Here is a 13,551-nt window from a genome sequence, read left to right on the forward strand (position 1 = left end):
GCTGACAGCAAGCCAAGGAGAGGGTTTTAGGCAAAGAAGGGACATCGTTCAGTTAGCTTTTATGAGGATCACTCAGGCTACTGAATGAAGAAATAGCAGCGAGGTAAGGGACAGGGTAAAGCTGGAAGACGGAAGAGGGTGCTACTGCGGGTAGTGACAAGGCAGAGGTGAAAAGTAGTTGAACTTTGGATAGAGCAGGTATCTAGGAGGCAGAGTGGGCAGGGGTTGTGAGGAAATGTCGAAGGGAGGGATGCAGGAGTGGTGACAGCTGATGGCCCTTCTCCCTAGGGTAGGGCGGGAGCTCAGGCCCTGAGGGAACCGGCTGGGCAGGGCCGCCCACCTGACTCACAGTAGAAACTAGGACAGCCCTAGTTGCCCACCTACTTCCTCAGTCTTCGCTGGTGAAACACCACTCCCAGTGCCCAAATGCCAGCTCAACTACCAACCCCTGCCAAGGAGGCCTAGATCTGGGCCTTCTGCCAGGGGTATCACCAAACTCTTCCACTTCCATGTCCTGCCTTCTGTCTTGCCCCAGATTCCATAGAGTGGGAAATGTGTGTGCCCTGCTCTATCTCCCCATCAGACTAGGATCCCCTATGGGCATGGAGGATTACAAAACTATCCTTATCTAGGGCACTCAGCATTGAGTTTAGAGTCCAGCCCTCTGGCAGTCTGCCTGTGAACTCCTACATATGCATCAAAACTCACTTTAAATGGACCCTTATTTGGGAGGACTTCTTGGAATCCCGTGGTTCCTGATCTAAAGCATCAGTAACTAATACACATCAATATGAGTAGCTAATACAAACTGAGCACTTACTGCATTCCAGGCCCCATTTTGAGGATCTTAGGCACAACAACCCTAGAACTAGGTTATTATCATAATCCCCGTTTCACAGATGGGAAACTGAGGCTCAAGGACACACAATTAGTTAAGTAATGGAACCAAGATTTGAACTCAAATTACTTCAATATGCTGCCTCAGCAACAGGTATCCTTAAATCCTTCCCTGTGAGACTGCTTTGATCATTGCCATCTTCTAGATGAGAAACTTCAGGTCCAAGGGGTTAGGTAATGCACTTAAGATCACACAGTAAGTCAGTGCTTGAGCCCACACTTGGGCTCCCACAGCCTGGGGTCCCTCCCTCCATCCCACACATGACCATAGATGAATAGAAAGGTCTCGGTAGGAGTTGGTCCTATCAGGCGGGAAGCTCTCCGAGACCAGGTCCCAGTGAGCACAATGAAATTGATTTTTAAAATAAGTAATAAAGAGCAGAAAATCATGACGAATTTGTCGGGAAAGGGATTTGAACTAGACGTTCTGAAAGTTCTCCAGCTCCGCCTGACTTACACTTCCTTCCTGGCCCCGCCCCCTCCAGGCTCCGCCCCGCCCCTAAACGTCCCCCGCCCTGTTTCCGGAATGGGTGACCCGATGAGCAAGCTCCGTGGGCGCAAAGCTCGCCGGGAGTTGTAGTTCGGCCATCGGACGGAAGCCGGGACGGACAAGCGGCGGGATGTGGCCCAGAATATTGGTGGGGGGGGCCCGGGTGGCGGCTGGCAGGTTCCCCGCGTTGGGGCCTAGCCTCGCTGCCCCCTTCCCCCCGCAGCGGACGCCCAACACCAGTTTAGCCCTGCAGCGGAGCCTGCACGCGACCGCGGCCCGGGCTCTCCCGCTCATTCCCATCGTGGTGGAGCAGACGGTACTGCGGCCGACCCGGGACACGGCCTGAGGGCTCGGGGCTGGGGGCACGGCCAACTCCTGACCCTCACCCATATCTTTCTCTCCCAGGGTCGTGGCGAGCGCGCCTATGACATCTACTCGAGGCTGCTACGGGAGCGCATTGTGTGCGTCATGGGTCCGGTGAGCGCCCCGCGCCCGGATCCTCCCCTGCGCCTACCTGGACCCCATGCGACCCTCCTTGTGGAACCCTCTAGGCCCCCTGATCTCTGCCCCTTGACTTTCCTCCCCAGGTTCCGCTCTGGTCCCAATCTGACATTCCACTTTCTGGTCACAGAAGCCTTCTGACCCTCCTCCTGGCCCCCACTACCCTCCACTCCCGCCATTCCCTCTAGTGACTAGAGTCTAGTCCTTCCTGATTTCTGACTCCCTCCCTCACCTATGATCTCCTCCCCATTCCTGGGTTCCAACCCTCCTGACCACTTCCCTTCCTGTGCTCTGAGCCCACTGACTCCCCCCTTCCCGTGAGCCAAACTCCTTGGATCCCAACCACCCCCCACATCTCCTGGATCCTGAATTCTTCCCGACCCGTCTTACTCACTCGGGCTCTGACCCCCATCCTGGTTTCCTGACTCATCCCCAGCCACCCCATCAGCCTTCTCCCCACCCCCATCTGAGGACACCCCCGCCATCCCCACTTGCAGATCGACGACAGCGTCGCCAGCCTGGTTATTGCGCAGCTGTTGTTCCTGCAGTCCGAGAGCAACAAGAAGCCCATCCACATGTACATCAACAGCCCTGGTGAGCAAAGCCTCCCTGGGCACCGGGAGCGCTCCTTGGACACACTGGGTGATTCAAGGGGCCAAGACTCCCACCCCCAACCTACCCCATCAGGGATGTTCTCTCTCTCGAGACAGAAAGGGCTCGGAGCTTCCTTCAGAATCCCAAAAGAGTATGAAACCCAAAAGCTGCTTGTTCTTTGCTTTTAAGTCTAGGTTCACAAAACTTCAGCTGAACTTGACTCTGATCATACACATAACATTTTACCAACCTGACCTAGTTGTCAACATTTTAAAATTGGTAGATTACACCACCACCAACACCACTCTGAAAAAGAATAGTGAATCTTGGTTGAGCACTTACTGTGTCAAGTGCTTTTCTAAGCAATGTACCATATACACATTCAACTTGTTTGGTCCTCATGGCAACCTCACGTGCTAGGTACTATTTAGTTACCACAATCCACGAGGAGACACTGTGGCTCCGAGAAGCTGAGTAATTTGCCCAAGGCCACACAGATGAGAAGTTGCCCAGCCAGGGCTCATACCCAGGCAGGCTACCTCTAGAGCTTCACTCTTAGCTACCACATCTCCCAATTTTAGCTACCACATCTCTTAAAAGTTTGGCAGATCTGGTCCCCCTGGGCCCATGTGCACATGTGGCAACAATCAGGTCACTCTGGAGCACTCTTCATTTTGCTCCTACCTGGCCCATGTTACCTGTTTTGTCACCTCCCAACTCCCAGAGGTATTTGCAGATCCCTGCTTTAAAGGGCTACCTCCACATCAGCCCTCCCTGGAACAAGGGCTGCAATACTGAAAGGATGGTGGAAGGAGCCGTCACAGTCACTCACTCGCACCCCTGCCCACAGGTGGCATGGTGACCTCGGGCCTGGCCATCTATGACACGATGCAGTACATCCTGAACCCCATCTGCACGTGGTGCGTAGGCCAGGCTGCCAGCATGGGCTCCCTGCTTCTGGCTGCTGGCACCCCAGGCATGCGCCACTCACTCCCCAACTCTCGCATCATGATTCACCAGCCCTCTGGGGGCGCCCGGGTGAGTGCCAGGCCCTGCGATCTGCTTCGGGGATGGGGGACAGGGATCTAGACAGAGCAATGACAGTGGAAGTCATGTGGGGGTGTCAGTGTTTTAAAATGTAGGGTTTGTTATTGTGCAGGTATGGTGAGGTCAACTGAAGACGATTGCCATTGAAAAGACTGTTACTCACAGTTTCCAGGAGGAGGGGGCACACAGACAATGGCAGGGCCACACAAGGAATCACCAGGGTCGGTCGGGAGGCAGAGGGAGCAGAAGGAAAACTTGGCAAGAACCTTTATTGTAGTTTCTATGGGGAAAATTGGCAAGTCAAGATAAAGAGGCTTACGACTGGCTAATTTGAATAACTGCAACAAGCTCTGGGATGTAGGAGCTGTCCCTAGTTATCTGGCACCTTGTCCTGGGGTGATCGAGGCAAGGGGACAGTGGCCCAGAGTCCCCAGAGGAGGTGGTAGGAATATGGGCCCTGGATTGGCTGATTTGCACATGAAAGGTGTGCTTGTGGGAGAGCTGTTTGCTGTCTTTAAGAATTAGCTAGCCCTGGGATGGACCATTCCTCTGGGTCAATGAGGCCCAGACACAGAAAATAAGAAACTATATTTAATCCTGGGAGCCTTCCTGGTGGTGGTCAGGAGGAAGTAGAATGTGGAGGGACTCACAAAGCCCTGTCCCACCTGCCTGAGCACTGGTGGTCTGAAGTTCAGAGGGGGCTCCCAAGACCCATCTCCAGCCTCCCCGTGAGTGGCTGACGCTGGCTGCAACCTTCTCCCTCTTGGGATGTTCCCCCAGGGCCAAGCTACAGACATCGCCATTCAGGCAGAGGAGATCGTGAAACTCAAGAAGCAGCTGTACAACATCTACGCCAAGCACACCAAACAGAGCCTGCAGGTGATTGGTGAGTGCCCCTCCCCAGGCAGGCCCCCAGCTGCTTCCCTGTATGTGAACCAACACAAGTGACAGACCTTGCGCTAGGCCAGGGCCTCTTGACCTCAGTACTATTGACACTTGGGACCGGATCATTCTCTGGTGGGGGCTGTCACGGGCATTGTCAGATGTTGAGCAGCATCCCTAGCTGCCACACTTGGTGCCAGGAGCACCCTGCAATTTTGACAACCAAAACTGTCTCTAGACATTGCCCAGTGTCCCCTGGGGGATATAATCACCCTCAGTTGAGAACCCCTGTTATAAGCACTTAAAAAAGACCAATTTACAGAATCCTCACAGAAACGTCATTGAGATAGGTCAAAAGGTTTGAGCAGGATCTTCAACAAAGAATATTCCGAGTGGCCAAGAAACATAAGATGAGATGCTCACCATCTTTAGTGATGATGTTTCATCATGACATCGTGAGTTATGAGGGAAAGGCACGTTTAGGCCACAAAGAGATGCCATTTCAATCCACTAGAACAACTGAAATAGAAAATACTGACAATACTGAATGCTGACGAGAACACGGAGCAACTGGGACGCTGATAAACTGCTGGCCAGAGTGAAAATGGTACAGCCACTGAGACACTGACCTGCAGCTCCCTGACTTCAGCTGTTTGGCACTACTGGCTAAGGCTGAATATGCGAAAAGATGCAGGGTTTCTCTGCTCAGCATGTAATTGAGAGAACTGAGTGCTATGTCCACCAAAGATGCTGACAGCAGTCCTGTTCATACAAACAGCAAATGGGAAAATACCCTGATGCCCATAGCAATAGAGTGAGTGAGTGCATTAGTGGAGGGTTATTCACACAGCGGAATCCTACACAGCAATGAGGGAATGGTCCACAATGACACACGGCAGGCTGCATGAACCTCGGAAACCTAGAGCTGAGTGGAAAAGAGTAACACTGTGATTCCACGTATGTAAAGAACAAAAATAGGCATAATTAATCTATGCTGATAGACCACTGTTAGGATACTGGTTACTCTTGGGCAGGAGGAATTAGTGACAGGAAGTGTGCCTAAGCGGGGTTTCAGGGGGGTCTGGCAACATCCCATTTCTTGATCTGGATGCTGGCCATGTGCGTTATGTTCAGTCTGAAATTCATCATATTATCCACTTCCGATCCATGCCCTCTCCTGGCTGTGTATTATCCAACAATAACAAGTAAAAAAATAAAAATTTCAATAGGTATTTTAGCAATGGGGAAATTGAGGCACAAAGGGGGAAGTCAGGGTCACACAGGGAAGAAGTGGCAGAAAGGGATCCAAACCCAGCCCCAGGTCTCTGCTCTTAACCACTCGTCCTGCCTCCCCCTCCCCACCCTCTGCAGAGTCAGCCATGGAGAGAGACCGCTACATGAGCCCCATGGAGGCCCAGGAGTTTGGCATCTTAGACAAGGTTCTGGTGCACCCACCCCAGGATGGTGAGGACGAGCCTGAGCTGGTGCAGAAGGAGCCTGTGGTGGCGGCGACAGCAGCAGAACCTGCCCCAGCGAGCATCTGAGTGGACTTCACCCTCTGGAGGAAAGTTGAGGGGTCATATGCTGGGACTGTAGCCCTGCCCGCCCCTCACTGCCAAGCCTGGACAAGCCCCTTGAGGACCTCTGGATTTGGGGGTGCCCCTAAGGGCAGGTATCCTGGCTGAGACACTGTGATTTTAAATTAAATCTTTGTAGTCTTTGCTCCCTTCCTGTGGCACCTGGCCTCCCTGCTCCACAACCATGCATGCACTTCACAAGGTCCCTTCTGCTTTCATCCTGACCTGGAGGCTCTGACCGCCATCTCCCTAACTTCAGCAACCTCAACTGAGCATGTACGCCATTCCAGGCACTGTTCTAGAGGCTGCGACACATTGTAAAGAAAACACAAAAATCCCTGTCCTCAAAGAACGTATTCTTGTGGGGGTAGATCATTTGAAAAACAAAATCAGGGAAAGAAGTATGTAGAGAGACTCTGTGTGTGTGTGCGTGTACCAGTTTTAGATGGGGTGGGCAGCGAAGGCCTTGCTAAGAAGGTGACACTTGAGCAAAGACCTGAAGGAGGTGAGGGAGGGAGGCATTTGCTATCCTGGGACAGAGCAGTCCCGACAGAGGGCATAGCAAGTGCAAAGGCTCTGAGGCAGGAAGGGCCTGGCACCTGGGAGGAGCCTCGAGGCTGGAGTAGAGTGAGTGATGGGGAGAGTGGAGAAGAATGGGGCAAAGTGGAGGATTACAGATCTCCAAACACTGGTAGGCCTTAGCAAGGAGGGGGTGAGCCACAGGGTTTTGAGAAGAGGAACAGAAAGGATAACTATGGCTCCCATGCGGAGGTGGGATGAGTACAGCAAGCTCAGAAACCGGGAAGCCAGTTAGGAGACTGTTGGAATGATCCAGATGAAGGCTGACAGCGCGGCCAGTAGTGAGAAGAGGTCAAATCCCTGCCAGGTTTTAAAGGCAGGGCAGATGGGATGTGAGATTTGAGAGAGAAAGTAATCATAAATTTCAAGGGATTGGCTCAAAACAGCTAGGAAAATGGAGACATTAACAGACAGGAAGGCTGGGGGGTTGAGCAGTTTCATGGGCAAGGATCAGAAGCTGATTTGGGACATTTTCAATGTCATATGTGCCTCAGACATCTCAAGGGCTGGGTACATCTGGGATCAGGGTTGGAAATAAAAATGTAGGAGACATGCGTGGCAATGAATTAGCAGTCAGGCTGAGAACTGGCAAGTAGATTTGGCACGACGGAAGTCACTAGTGGCAAATAAGAGCACTTTTTGATGCTGGGGAGTCCAAATGCCAGTTTGGAGTGAACCCAGGAAGAATGGGCCAGAAAATACTGGAACTAAACAAGTCGTTCAAGGAATGACTAAAGGAAAGCAGAGAACACGGGGCTGGGGCTGGAGGGAGAACTGGGGTGAATTTTTAAATTTTTTGAAGTCAAAGGACTTTTTAATTTGCCTTCATTGGTTACATTTGACTGAATTTTCATTCTGGACAATTTTATACACACAAATAGAAAATACAGGATGAGGCCTCGTGTACCCATCACACCAACAATTACCAGTTCACAGCCAATTGTGATAAGTCCCTCCCTGTCCCCCAAGGCCCTGGATTTTTGAAGTAAATCTCAGTTCTCATTACATCTGTAAATATTTCAGTATGTATTTCTAAAAAGACAAGTAATCTTTAAAAAGACAACCACAATACCATTTTCAAACCTAAAAAGTTTACAGTACTTACTATGGTCAAATAACCAACCAGTGTCCAGATTTTCCAGTTTTTTTTGTTAGTTTATTCAAATCAGGATTCAAGTAAAGCGCATACATTGCAACTATTTGATCTCTAAATCTCCCAATCGCCCCCTCTTCAGTCTCTTTCCTTGAAATATACTTGTTGGTGAAACGGTCGTTTGTCTTGTAGACTTTCAGTCTGGATTTTGATGACTGGGTCAGGAAAGGTGGTGACATCCGTCCTTGGAATTTCCCGTAACTTGGTGTATAAATCTAGAGAAATCTGATTGGACTCAGGTTCCACTTTTTGGCAAATAACCTCTTAGTTTGGGTTGTGTACTGCCATCAGGAGGCACAGAAAGTTCAGTTGTCCCACTTTTGGTGTTCGGGAGCCGATGAGAATCCTTATCTAGATCCACCATATATTCCAGCAAGGGCTGCAAAATGGTGATATGCCAATTTTACCAAGAAGAAAAGAATTGGGTTTGTTTTTTGTTTGTTTATAAGCTGCAAACCAGCCTGTTTGTATGCCAGTGGGAATAATCCCATAGAGAAAGTGGATGATGCCTTGCTTTGAACTTTGGCCACAACCCCTAACTCTGAAAACTTGGCCCTATCCCATAATCCTGCCTTAACATCACTCCCCTGAGCTCTGTGCCTCTGACCCCTTCATCTCAGACTGAATGTACTCGACCTTTAACCTCCAGTCCTAAGGCCCAAATTCTATGACCCCAGACCCGGGACCCCAGATCAGGTCCTGCCTTTGCGCCCTGGAGGATGGACTTGCCGAACAGCCAATAGTCTAAACTACTGAAGTAATGACGCCCAATAGTGCGGGAGAGGAGGCGGGCTCTAGCAGGAGCCAATAGCTTGAGAGGGCAAGCTGTCGCCTCGAGCGAGAGGCGGGACGCTAAGGAAAGCCAATCCGTGGAGGGGCACGGTGCAGCCGCAGCCAATGGTTCTGCGGCGGAGGCGTTGCCCTGAACCCCGTCGGTTCCACTCCCTGGCTCGGGGGCTATGGCCGGCAGCGGGCAGCTGGCGAGGCGGACGTTGTCCGGGCCGAGTTGGGTGCGAGGCTCGGGCCCCGCCGTGCTGAACCGCCTGCGAGACGCAGCTGTGGTGCAGCCCGGCTTCCTGACGACGGCCGAGGAGGAGACGCTGAGCCGCGAGCTGGAGCCCGACCTACGTCGCCGCCGCTACGAATACGACCACTGGGACGCGGTGAGGCGGGCAATGCTGGAGGCGTGGCCCCGTAGGGGGCGTTGGAAGGGGCGTTGGGGGCGGGGACAGGGGAGTGGAGCTCTGGGATGGGATGGCGCTACGTCTGGGGGCAGGACCTTGGGGATAGGGGCGGAGTCTTGAAGCATTGGAGTCATTGGGGGCAGGGAGAACACTTTGGAGACAAGAGCAGGGCCATAACTGGAGGCAGGACCTGAAACTGAGGGGTGTTTTTGAGAGACAGGAGCAGGGTTAGGGGCAGAAACGGGTGTGGAGCGAGATGAGGAAGGGTCACGGGTTGGAGGCGGAGACTGACACCGAATTGAATATTGGGGCAAAGTCAGTACTAGGGAGGGATTTGGGACTGAATCCAGCCTCAGGGTGGGTACCAAGTACTGAGGACAGACTAGATGGGGCAGGAGTTTGAGACCCAGGATCATAGCTTAGATAGGACCAAGTCTATGAATTGAGGGCGAGGTCAAGGGTCATGCTGGGAAAACCAGCCCCTTGCTCTGCACTCTGTCCCTCCACACCTCAGCTTCCCAGTTCCCCCCCGGGAGTTGCCATATTTGACCTGAGCTCTCTGTGCAGGCCATCCATGGCTTCCGAGAGACAGAAAAGTCGCGCTGGTCAGAGGCAAGCCAGGCCATCCTGCAGCGTGTGAAGGCAGCTGCCTTTGGCCCTAGCCAGACCCTGCTGTCTTCAGTGCATGTGCTAGACCTGGAACCTCGGGGCTACATCAAGCCACACGTGGACAGCATCAAGGTGGGCAGAGGCCAGAACCTTCCACCTCCCCGGGGGAGGGCCAGGTGGGGGTGGCCAGGCCAGAGCAAGACCCACCACCATGCTGCCTCTTCCAGTTCTGCGGAGCCACCATCGCCGGGCTGTCCCTGCTGTCTCCCAGTGTCATGCGCCTGGTGCACACCCAGGAGCCGGGAGAGTGGCTAGAACTCTTGCTGGAGCCACGCTCCTTGTACATCCTCAGGTACTGTCCAGCCAAGGAATCCCCATCCCACCACTTGTCAGACACCCACCCAGCACTTCATTCAGCCCTCACAGCAAACACTACCGTCCCCCACACAGCAGAATCTCGGCCTGAAATAGGGGTGCCCTCACCCTACTCAGCCACAGCCTGTTTTCTTTTACAGAGATTCAGCCCGTTATGACTTCTCCCATGAGATCCTTCGAGACGAAGAGTCCTTTTTCGGGGAGCGTCGGGTGCCCCGGGGCCGACGCATCTCAGTGATCTGCCGCTCCCTCCCTGAGGGGGTGAGCCCAGGAGAGCTTGGGCAGCCACCCCCAGCCTGCTGACCCCCAGCTCCTCAGAGACACTGTGTTTGTGAATAAAATTGGAGAGTGGACAAGCCGGCATTCTTTGCACTGGCTCTTTGCTGGGGCTGGGATCTTTAGGGGAAGCCGAGGGCCCCACTTGCCCACCCACCGGGAGCTAAGGTGGCAGGGGCAGGGTGCACCCCACTGAACACAGAGTCGCAAGGCTCCAGGAGCAGTTTCCTTTATTGTGTTGCTTGCTGGTTGCCCCAGCCCATCCCCTTCTCTTCTCGTCATCCCAGTCTCCAATAAATAAGTCAGCAAACTCCTGGTGTGGTTGTAGGTCCCCAGGTTGGGCACCCTCAGCCGCCACAGCCACAGGCAGCCGCTGAGAGCTGGGGCAGCCGCTGCCAGTGGTGGCGGTCATCGAGGAAGGCCACATCAGCATAGCGGGTGGGCCGGCAGCAGGGGCCACCGTGTGCTCGGCCCTGGCCCCGCAGCCGGGCCAAGGTCAAGCCGTGCTGGGTGCGGGCACCTCGGGGACAGCTGCCAGCGCAGTAGCGGAAGATGACTGTTTCCTCCGAAGCATAGCCCAGGCCCAGCTCTGCCACCGGCAGGGGCAGGCTCCACAGCTGGCACGGACCAGGCGGGGCTCTGCGCAGACGGGCACCTGGGGGGAAACAAGGGGCTACTGATAGTGGGCATGGGCTGGCCAGGAAGGAGCTGGGCAATCAGGCGGGGTCCTGGGGATCCTTACCCAGCTGTGGCCTCCAGGTTTCTCTGTCTGCTGCTGGTTCAGGTGAGAGCGCTCCCTCCACCACCGGAACCCCTGGAGCACCAGGGCCCCCGCCAAAGCCCAGCTGCAGTGACAGGAGCAGCAGAGAGCTGAGCAGGACTCTTCCTGTGGCCATTGTGAGGGCAGGTCCTGAGGGGGGATGCCCTGCGCCCTCAATTTATCCCCAGCTCGGCTGGGGAATAACCTCTTCACTGCCAGCTGCTGCACAGGCACGAAAACCCCCATGTCCCCCACCAGCTCTCCCTCCACATCCTCAGATACAAGCAGGCGGGCTCCCTCTGCCCCACATCCTGTCCTTCTAAGCGTTAAGGGCTCACCCCCCATCCAGACATTCCACAGACCCATGTCTGACACCCTCTCCACCCTGATTGACGATTTACGAGAGTTGTGGAGACTGCCAGGGCCCAGCCCAAGGCTAGCAACCAGGGTCCCCACCAACCTGCTGTTTGGAGGGAGAGGTGGGGGGAGCTCCGTGGGACCCCTTCCCACTCAGGCAGGGAGCTGAGGCTTTGGAGCCCCTGTGTTAGGCACCATGTGGAATGGGTGTCTGTTGAAGAGGTGGGTTGGCAGGTGGATTAGCTAATGGGGACTCCTCCATCACGATTCCTGCCTGGAGGATTAAGACATCATGCCCCTGTCTCCGGGCCTGGACGAGCCAGCGTCAAAACAGGAAAAGGGAGAGGCCTGGGGACAGCCAAGAACTGGGACACAAGGGGCAGGAAGTTCACCCTGAAGGGACTCCTAGAAGGCCCACCTAAGGACTCTGGGGCCTCATTGCCATCCCAGTGTCCAGGGCACCAGAGCGCAGGTTGACTCCCACTGGGTCTCAGCGGCAGCTGCACGTCACAATGATTTCCATACCCAGCCCAGAGTGACGCCTGGGAAGTGAGCTTTTGTCCCTCACTAGTGAAAGGGGGCCTCCCACGCAGGGTTCTGAGACTAGATGGCACATTTCATGTTTAATACACTGGTAAGAGCTTTTGAGGCAAAGGCTATTCAAATAGCTTGTGCATGTTTGAAAGGTGCTTGACCTCACACAGGTGACACTGCACCTAACATTGGCAAAAATCAAAGTTTGCTTCCACATGGCTGGCATGCATGTGTGACCCAGGCAAACCCCTGCACTGTAAGTAGGAGTGTAAGTTGGTAGCAGTTGAGCATTTGCTACTGAAACTGTAAATCCCATCCCTTTGACCATAGAAACCCACTTCCAGAATTTGTCCTCCACAGATGAGTAAAGACAAAAGCTCAGAGCTATTTGTTGCCTTGCTTGTATCAGCAAAAGATTGGAAATGCCTGCAACTCCAGCTAAAGTGGATTGCTTCAATCATTTTGGTGAGGTTGTTCTTACTGCAGTGCTTTTTGAGACTTTCAGACTCAATAAAGGGGTGGGGGGGAAACTCGTCCAGTCACCCAGAATTTAGAAACACAGATAGGACTTGAAACCAGGTCCTGCTGCATGCCAGGCCTGTTTCCAACCACTGGGGCATAGCCTGGCCTGGTAGGGAGGTCTTAGACTGCAGTCCACGTGGCAGACAGTGCAGGGTGAAACTGCCAGGGCAAGGGGTGAGGGCTTCTTTCCTGCTGCCCCAAAAAAGGCCTAGCGGAAGCATGGGGAAGGAGGTTGGACCGACCTGGGACATTCCTAGGAGTTAGCCTGACATCTCAGGCATTCGCGATTGGCAGCCAAGAGCCTGTGGAAAGAATTTTCCACCTGCAGTTTCCAGTCTCAGGCGAGATGGAAGCCTGATGTCCTGTCTCCAGCTGCATCACTCAGGACAAAGGTTCAAAATTCCATTTCCAGCAGCATTAATGTCTGTGAACTTGAAAAGTCCGCCCACTATAGAACACCAATGCTACAAAGAACAGCAATGCTACAAAAAACAAATGCATAACCAACTTGTAAGAAAATAAGGGAAGCCCCAGAAACATCACTGGAAAGCTGAAAAATAGGGCCCAGATGCCAACATTAGCAATAAAAGGGCTTTGGGTTTTTGCCAACACATAAGGAGAGCCCCAGAGCTAAGAACTACCCAAAATGGGCTGTGGGGGCGGAGCCCCGGAGAGTAGTTTCCAGGCTCTCGGCCTCACATAGACAGGTGCTGGCTCAGGTAGTAAATGGCCAACTGTGATTGCATGGCCATCAGCTGTGGCTACTTGGCCATCAGCTGTAACCAGTGAGCCATTGGCCACAATATAACTGCTGTGGCTACGAGGAGGAAGAGGAGAGAGAATGGTGCTAGCAAGAAGATGGCGGCTGGGCTGGCAAGCGTGGATTGCAGTTAGGATGGCTGGTTGCGGACAGTGTGGATCCAGCCTCCAGTGAGAGTATAGTGCTGCCAGAGAGAATATAGTGATATGACTCCCCTACCTATGGCTCCGTGGGTGTTCCTTTTTGGCCTAGCCATATCCTGCGTTCTTGTATGGGGAGCGGGAGCAGAGACCCCCAAGGCCGCCCCGCACGACAAATGGCGCAGCGAGCAGGGTCTCCAGCATGACACATGGCGTAGTCGGCAGGATACGGTGCCGGCCAAAGCTCTCCAAAGGGCGGTGGAGCAGTTTGTGCGTGTGAACACCCAGTCTGAGGAAGACCAGGAGGAGCAGCT

At 53.7% G+C, this 13,551-nt stretch overlaps 3 protein-coding genes across 4 annotated transcripts; 2 read left to right on the top strand and 1 right to left on the bottom strand.

Annotated features, from left to right (window-relative positions):
- The first annotated feature begins 1,469 nt into the window (after nt 1-1,469).
- Nucleotides 1,470-6,137, top strand: CLPP (caseinolytic mitochondrial matrix peptidase proteolytic subunit). The gene is made up of 6 exons (XM_019710804.2): nt 1,470-1,703; nt 1,793-1,864; nt 2,386-2,482; nt 3,333-3,520; nt 4,310-4,415; nt 5,783-6,137. The coding sequence occupies exons 1-6, from the start codon at nt 1,518-1,520 to the stop codon at nt 5,953-5,955; spliced, it is 822 nt and encodes a 273-aa protein (XP_019566363.1). The 5' UTR covers nt 1,470-1,517; the 3' UTR covers nt 5,956-6,137.
- A 2,480-nt stretch (nt 6,138-8,617) lies between these two features.
- Nucleotides 8,618-10,249, top strand: ALKBH7 (alkB homolog 7, RNA demethylase). The gene is made up of 4 exons (XM_019710805.3): nt 8,618-8,883; nt 9,472-9,645; nt 9,741-9,865; nt 10,029-10,249. Exons 1-4 carry the CDS (start codon nt 8,680-8,682, stop codon nt 10,189-10,191), a joined length of 666 nt encoding a protein of 221 aa, XP_019566364.2. The 5' UTR covers nt 8,618-8,679; the 3' UTR covers nt 10,192-10,249.
- Nucleotides 10,250-10,290: 41 nt separating this feature from the next.
- Nucleotides 10,291-12,908, bottom strand: PSPN (persephin). Of its 2 annotated transcripts, none has more exons than XM_019710807.3 (2): nt 10,907-12,908; nt 10,291-10,819 (listed from the first exon to the last, which is right to left on the bottom strand). In XM_019710807.3, exons 1-2 carry the CDS (start codon nt 11,058-11,060, stop codon nt 10,512-10,514), a joined length of 462 nt encoding a protein of 153 aa, XP_019566366.2. In that variant the 5' UTR covers nt 11,061-12,908; the 3' UTR covers nt 10,291-10,511. The 2 variants fall into 2 exon arrangements, with proteins under 2 accessions (XP_019566366.2, XP_088648441.1); XM_088792315.1 differs by having other exon boundaries at nt 10,291-10,837.
- Nucleotides 12,909-13,551: the final 643 nt, after the last annotated feature.

Source organism: Rhinolophus sinicus, chromosome 15 (genome assembly GCF_057876585.1).
Source record: "Rhinolophus sinicus isolate RSI-liver-muscle chromosome 15, RSI-T2T, whole genome shotgun sequence".
NCBI classification, from domain to species: domain Eukaryota; kingdom Metazoa; phylum Chordata; class Mammalia; order Chiroptera; family Rhinolophidae; genus Rhinolophus; species Rhinolophus sinicus.

Coding starts and splice junctions, on each gene's coding strand:
- CLPP (XM_019710804.2), top strand. CDS start 1,518: ATGTGGCCCAGAATATTGGTGGGGGGGGCCCGGGTGGCGGCTGGCAGG. Junction 1,704..1,792: donor CCATCGTGGTGGAGCAGACG/GTACTGCGGCCG, acceptor TTTCTCTCCCAG/GGTCGTGGCGAGCGCGCCTA. Junction 4,416..5,782: donor ACAGAGCCTGCAGGTGATTG/GTGAGTGCCCCT, acceptor CACCCTCTGCAG/AGTCAGCCATGGAGAGAGAC.
- ALKBH7 (XM_019710805.3), top strand. CDS start 8,680: ATGGCCGGCAGCGGGCAGCTGGCGAGGCGGACGTTGTCCGGGCCGAGT. Junction 9,646..9,740: donor CACACGTGGACAGCATCAAG/GTGGGCAGAGGC, acceptor TGCCTCTTCCAG/TTCTGCGGAGCCACCATCGC. Junction 9,866..10,028: donor CGCTCCTTGTACATCCTCAG/GTACTGTCCAGC, acceptor TTTCTTTTACAG/AGATTCAGCCCGTTATGACT.
- PSPN (XM_088792315.1), bottom strand. CDS start 11,060: ATGGCCACAGGAAGAGTCCTGCTCAGCTCTCTGCTGCTCCTGTCACTG. Junction 10,838..10,906: donor AACCTGGAGGCCACAGCTGG/GTAAGGATCCCC, acceptor CACTATCAGTAG/CCCCTTGTTTCCCCCCAGGT.